At 45.1% G+C, this 7,730-nt stretch overlaps 1 protein-coding gene across 1 annotated transcript; it reads right to left on the reverse strand.

The window, feature by feature from the left end:
- Positions 1 to 220: 220 nt before the first annotated feature.
- On the reverse strand, positions 221 to 1,408 carry LOC109761244 (putative F-box protein At5g52610). Its single transcript, XM_020320053.1, has one exon. The coding sequence runs from the start codon at positions 1,406 to 1,408 to the stop codon at positions 221 to 223; it is 1,188 nt and encodes a 395-aa protein (XP_020175642.1).
- Positions 1,409 to 7,730: the final 6,322 nt, after the last annotated feature.

The following is a 7,730-nucleotide window of genomic DNA, read 5'->3' on the forward strand; positions in this document are numbered from 1 at the left end:
TCATAACGGAAATACAAAGTATTTTTGGTAACTGGAAGAACAGGAGGTGGGGAAAGAGAAGTAGCGAGCTCGGAGCAATATCAGGAAACCCACTGACTTGTGCCTGCTTCAGACACAAACTATGGGACAAAAACCTGATATCACTCAAACCCTTTATTGTATGTTGAACCTAGCTACTAATGAACAAAACATGAAATTAAAAAAGATAAGACTAGCAGCATTACACCATATAGTTCCTGATGGAGATGAGACTCTCCCTATAAGGGACGACGTGGTGAATGCAGTAGTTTGAGTCGTCCCATTCCTCGAAATCGATATCTTCCAGGTTCATCACTTTTTCAACATCTCCGCTCTTCTCATCGCACCAGTACAACCTCTGGTCGACGTCGGACACCATCGTCAGCATCCTGCCACCGGCGGCCAAAAGCGGCAAGAAGGCACCAAAGCCGAAATAACTACCATCACCTGGATAAATCCGGCAGCGCGGCAACCACAGTGTACCGTCGTCCGCCAGCTGCCACACGTGAAAGGCCGTCTTCGAGGTCGCAATGTTGACGTGGCACAGCTTGCCACCCAGATCTGCCAGATGCTCGATGCCAGAGTTGTAGGCGAAACGAGGAGGGCATGGCACCAAATCGAACGTCCTGTAGCGCAGGCTAAACCGCATCAGCGAGCTCGGCCGGGGGTCTTCCCTGCCGTCGCACCCCCAGTAGATGGCATCTCTCATGCACACCGGTGGCGTGTCACCGATAGCGTGAGGAGGGTCGGCGGTGGCTTCCCAGGAGGAGTTATTCCCGAGTGTGAATACCTCGTGCCCGATGTCGTAGTCAAGCTTGCCGCTGGGCTTCTTGTAGCACCGGCGCCGGTAGAAGTACCTGGCGACGACGTACTGGTTCTTCCACTGGTCGAAGCCGATGGCTGCCGATGGAGGCCTCATGCAGTGGATGTCGACGTCCGGGGTGCCGAGCGGCAGCGCGACGAACTCCTTGGTGGCTGGGTTGCACAGGAATACCTGGTCCGTGCCGGTCGCGATGACGACCAGGCCGTCGCAGTGCATGGGGTAGATCACGTTCGTGATGCCTGCCGCTTCGGGCGGGCACGCCTTCTCCAGCATCAGCTCTGCCTCGTCCTCGAAGGTGTCGGGCTCCTGTCCCGGCCCGAGGCGGTAGAAGCTGATGTCGTCGGAGAACTCTTCTTCGTCTTTGATGCCATGCTTGCGGGGGATGAAAAGAATGGACGGCCGGCTCGCGCTGGAGCGCTTGCGGTGGTGGCTGACGAAGTCGGCGCCCTCTATGCGGGCGCGCCAGTTGGGGCTGACGAATTTGCAGCGCGCAAGGCATTTCACGGGCAGTCGCACCAAGACTTCCATGAAAATTAGGTCGTTGGGGAGGGTGACCAGAGGATCCATCTTGGTGTCCGTCTGCTTGAGTTGGTGGGCTGAAGTAGTACGGACTACGGAGTATATATAGACCGAACCCTCGCTACGCGTCTGACTATGCCATTAATCCGTTTTAAAATTGTACTTATCTTAGGCGATATTTCACTCCCCGATTTGGTTCAGTGGCAATTCTTTAACCCGGAAGCCACTTAATGCTACAGCACATGTATTTTTGTTTTTATAACACACCTACCGAAAGTATATAATTGGAAGCAAATTAAGATGATATAGTCATTATCACTAATTTTGCTTGTTATCTTGCTCATAATTGTGCATTAACTGCATATTATTTTCTTCCATATATAACAGTGAAGACTATATAATCAGTATTATTAATTGAATTTATTAATTCCTTACTAAATATAGTACGTTAACTTACCCTCCATTTCTAAATACAAGTCTTTTTAGAGATTTTAATAGAGGCTACATACGGATGTATATAGACGTATTTTATAGTGTAAATTCACTCATTTTGCTCCGTATGTAGTTCATATTTGAATATCTAAAAAAGAACACGTCACCGTGTCTCCTGTAAGGCCTTATATGCAATATTATTCTAAATATAGGCCTTACGGTTTGTGTTTGGAATAGAAACAAATACAGTACCATTGTAACACATGGCTTCATAACATACAAGCATTGTCATATGCCGCGGACTTTACAAATTGAATATCATAACAGCACCACTACAGATGATGCAACATACAAATATAAACAGGGCAATAAAATTGTGAAAATCCTAATTTATTACAATTAGAGACCACCAGTCGGTCCAACATTACATTACCACAGCGGAAGATAGCATGAGTCAAAGTAAAAAAAAAATCCAACATGTGCCTAAGAGGATGGAAAATAAAACAGGTGATCCCTCGCTTGGGTTCCAGGCTACCGTCCGGAATCCACTATTCTACTAGTCAACATCATCGAAGTCAACATAGCATCTGGAATCTGCATCTCAATTGTAGAAGTATACTCTTCAAGTTATTGTTGCAAGGGTGAGTGTAAAGATACTCAGCAAGTCTCATAACCACAGGTACTAGCATTAACAATACAACTAGGCATTGAGGGGATAAGTGGTGAAGCCGCAAGCACTAAGCATTAACTACAACTTACGATGTCTAAACAGATATAAGATGAAAGATCGTAATCCATAGCAAGACATCTTATGTACTAATCACCTATTTGCCCTGCCTACACAATCATAACACTACCTTGTCCTCCCCTTTGTATACCCCGCGAAGAAGATATAATCAAGACACTCACTTGTTGGAAAATTTCAGTTATTAGTTTGAAGTTGATCTATGAACTATTACCAAGCTACACGTCCATAACTGCGGACAAGGTTTTTTGAAAAGATTTATCCCTGCAGGGATGCACCAATGACCCATTATAGGTATTCGTACTCGTTCACCCATCAAAATCTGCTACAACCCATTGTAGATGACTCAACATTGTTCCGCACATAACAAACAAGTCCATATCCACCCGTTTAGTGATAACCCAAATCGTAAGTCCGGCCATGACCCCAATCTGGTCCTAACCATGGAGAGAGGTTGGTGACTATCTGCTATTCAAAGAGTAGTCCTGTGATCAGCTTCACATTGGATAGGATCCATTCCGGAGGTACATGCCCCCCACGGACTGTATGCGGAAGAACAAAACGAGAAAACCAGGTTGTACCATGTACATAGTCTCACACTGGTACAGTGAGTTACTATACAAACGGTTTTTAACCCCTTTCCGCGATGGTATTTTAAACCGTCGCCTAGTGAATGTGGGCGATAGCTGATAGGGGGGCGGGGAGGGGGGGGGGGGTGTCCTTCCCACACGATCCAAAAATCGTCGGGCATAGGGAGTAGGAATGCATACGGTTTCCAGAACAAAGCGTATGTGATCCTCGCACCTATCCCAAACGTGATTCTTCACACAACTGTTTGGGATATATCTAATATCTCAAGTGCTCCATCATTGCTACTCGTGTGTGCTGACATTACCATCGCAGTCGGTATTCTGTGGTGCTACGTTTACGAGACGCGGCCCATCACAAACAGTTCACGATTATAGAACGTGTATGATAAGCAGACAATTACACACATTCACTTTTCCGGAACCGTATGCGATAACTAATAAAGAAGATTAGTTAATCATCGTACGAGTGTCGGATAGGATTACGAAACGTCGGACTGTCTTAACAGTGTCGTACATGATAACTATCGCACACGCAATTCTGTGATGCAACATTTATGATGCGTACCACATCAGAAACAGTTCATGATTGTAAATCGTGTACGATAAGACAACTATCACAAACATTTGGTTTGCTCGCACCGCTGGTGATATTGTCTGGCATCACACACGCTTTCCAAACCGCAAATGTGTGCATACTTGCACACGTTTCCTCTCTGTGAACCGTGTCGGATTATGGTGTATATCACACACGTTTGTATTCTACCTACCGTGTGTGCCGTAATGACCTACGGAGTGTAATTTCACCCTAATTTAATTGCTGCTATTTAAAATTGTACCGAATTTGAATTTGAAAGTATGCTATAACTTTATTCATATCCATCAGGTGTAAACAACCAATGCATTATTCGATTCACATGTACATATGTTCAAGAATTACATAAGCACCAAATAAAGAATGATGAACCATAATTGTATACTTGTACTATTAAAGACGGTAAAGAAAGAGGCGAAATACATTCTGGTTGCTGAACAAGGTGAAGCGGAATGCCCATATTGTGCCCTGAACCATGCAGAAGGCACGCACGACTCTAGTCCAACCCCTTGTGATGGCCAACCGCCCATCCTTCACTGTCTTCATGAACACATCTAGATAGTCATTGTGTTCTGATAGAAATACTTTAACCTTTTCATGCCCACCAATCATGTAGTTTGAGAGATAATCTTGAGTAAACTGCTTTGGGACCCACTGCAAAGTAAAAAGATTCAGACATTCTCATCTAACACAACTCATCATGGGCAGTAAAAAGAAGGCTGCAGGGTTCTTACTTACCATCCTGCAGTTCGTTGTTGTCTTGGATAAACTGTAAATAAATAGTTTAATTGCCATATTTTGACCCATTTTACTAACAATCTTTGTCAGCTTCCTCACTTGATGCTGGTTCATGAATATCTCATTGCCCCTTATGCAGAAAGGGTCGAAGCACGGATCTTTCCCAATGACATATGTACCTAAAAGCACCAAGTTAATATTAGAAGCTAAACACCAATTGCACAATGATGTAGTACAACACTCCCTCTGTCCCATTATATAATATCTTATAACATACAATATACTCACATATTGGATGAATTAACATCTTATATTATGGGCCGGAGGGAGTTTATTGCATTTTTACAAATTATCGGCTGATTAACTGTTGCTCTGTTGTTGTTATTGCTGCTGCTCTTCTACGTATATCTAGACATCATCAGAATATTAAGGTAACACTCTTCCTTGTTGCTATGTAGCCTAGGATTGCATATTTAGATATTTAGTACAATGCATGTTGCTATGTAGCCTCAGATATATTACATATGACCCTGGTTAACCTACTGATAAATGGGTTACAGATATATTCAGTTAAAAGTCCGATTCACCGATTAGTCCCTTATCAGCCCCAGCCTATATGGTACCAACTACCGATATCCTGAACAGTGAGTATATATATAAGTCATGAGACGAAACTAACCTCGATGGAAAACAGCTGTCGTTCCCAAAATTGTTCTGTGTAAGTACATCGAGAGGCATGTTGAGCACAACAGGCTAAACATCAACCAAATATATCCATGGCAGACAAAATAATCTCCAAACTATAGCTTCAGTGTGCAGGTTTAAGCACGCTAGTTAAGCAAAACAAGAAGTGGAAAGGTGTGTTAATTGCAACAGGCCTAACATTTAACAACAAGCAAATATAGTCATTCAAACTGGTATTGTGTCAGTCTAAGTACACTGGTTATTGTTAAATGAAAATGAAAAGACATGTTAACTACAACATGCTTAACAGTTCATAGTGGTATTGTTAAAACTGGTATTGATGAAATTGAACTACACAGTTCATATTTGCACATATAGAACATCATGTTATGAATAACTGGAATAAACAAGACATAATACGAACAACCAAGGATAGCATTTGAAACTGGACATATGCTAACTACAAACAACCGAACAACCAAAAAACTTTAAAATAGGCATATGCTAGCTATAACAGGCTTAACAACAAGCAAATATATGCATTACTATCGGTATGTTTAAAACTGGTATTGATGAAAATGTAGTGCACAGTAAATAGTTGCACATATAGAGCATCACGTTGTGAACAACTGAAATAAACAAGGCATACTGCAAACAACCAAATATAGCAATTAAAACTGGACATATTCTCACTACACTACAAAAGGGACTCGACAAAACAAATCATTTGGGTTTCCCTCGTGAAGATACACGGCAAAACAAATCATTTGGGTTTCCCTCGTGAAGATACACGGCAAAACAAATCATGGGTTTTCTCACTTGTCACATATGGGCTCGTTCCCATGGGAAGAGCACGAACCCTGGGTGCGCTCCATGTTGTCGCAGATGGGCTCCTTCCCCTTGGAAGAGCACGACTGTAAGGTGCCCTCCCTGATGTCGTAGATGGGCTCTTTCCCATTGGAAGAGCCAGAGAGGGTGCCCTCCTCGTGGTCGCCATCGATGAGGTCTGACTTGGCAGCTGTGGATCCCAAGCCATCGTCGCAGAACGTGTCCTTCAGAAATGACAAAAGGGCCTCGATGGCGATGTAGGATGGAAAATTCTTGACAGCGAGCCAGAGGAGATCAGCGGCGGGGCCAAGGATGAGATTGATGGCGGTTGAATCCGAGGGGTTGGGGGTGGGCTACTTAACCTGTGACATAGCCCGCGTTAGGCCGTCGCTGTCAACGACCTCGATGTCGTAGCCAGCGTCTATGACATACCCGCATACTCTAGCCCGCTGACTGAGAGCCTGCGGCCAGTAATGGTCATCAGGTTCCTCGGCGACGTCGGGCGAAGAGGCCGCGATACACCTCTTTTGGGCCAGTCGCTCCTCGAGCTCCATGGGAAGCGTAGCCGGGTTTAGGTTGCGACGCTCAGGAGTGGAGGATGGGGATCTGTGGGAAAGGGGGCGTTTGACAGGCGTCATCTAAGAAACTCAGGGCGACTAGGGTATGGAGATCGGTGGGTAGGCTGCAGGGGAAAACTGGCAGATGTTGGCAATGGAGGCCTTGCGGCGACGGCGACCTTGCTAGGGTTTCGAGCGAGGGAGGGGTTGTGGTGGGTGTGTGTGTGTGCGCGCGCGCATGCGAGGAGTTTTGGGGTGTGTGTGTGGAGGGGGGGTGTTTTGAGGAAATGACGTGGCTATTGAAAATTTTACTACGCGGGAGTCAAATGCCGGTGCTATTGAAAACTTGGATGATGCATCGCACACGGTCCCAAGATAATAACCGCGTGTGTTATCAAACAGAAAAACCCTCGAGCCGAGAAGATATTTTTGAGGGATGTAGGCAGGAGCGGGAACAACAAACATCACACACGGTCGGAACATAATAACCGTGTGTTATCAAACAGAAAAACCCTGCAGGCGGGTACATATTTTTGAGATTGCGAGGGAAGCGTCGTGGAGCCCAATGTACTGTGCTGATGTGAGTGACAAGGGCACCGACATGGCACACAGGTAGTGTGAGTGAACCGTGTCTGTTGTGTCATCTGACTTGTCTAATGTTTATAAATTTGGCAAAAACAACGCGGGAAAGGGTCAGAACACGAACACACTTGCATGTGGACCAAAAATATGAATGAAAATGGTGCTTTGATGTTCAAATACCAAATGCACAACTTCGATGTGGCACCTGTCTCACAAAGCACACGGTATTGCTTGCCCGCCCCTCGTGTCGGCAGGAGGGGAATCCTAGCTATGAACGCATGCCCCCAAATCGTGCTAGGTCTAACATATCACCCTATCGTACACACTAAACCTATGGGAGTTCATCATGGTCAAACCATGCCCCCCCTTTCGTTTCCAGTGAAAGGTGGACCGTGTGCGGGCCCAGAAATGTGTGCTTCTGGCGCGAGATGGGGTGAGACCACATATGAACCACCTGCTGGTAGCCCAACTATATGTATGAAAAAAGTGGTGTGATATTTAAATATCCAATTCACAACTTTGATGTGGCACATGCCTCGCAAATTAAGCGGACATCCTCGACCCCATGGAGGTTCACCTATGAAAGTGCAAACTAGCAGTCCCCCCTCAAACACACAAACAC

Source organism: Aegilops tauschii, chromosome 2 (genome assembly GCF_002575655.3).
Source record: "Aegilops tauschii subsp. strangulata cultivar AL8/78 chromosome 2, Aet v6.0, whole genome shotgun sequence".
Taxonomy (NCBI): domain Eukaryota; kingdom Viridiplantae; phylum Streptophyta; class Magnoliopsida; order Poales; family Poaceae; genus Aegilops; species Aegilops tauschii.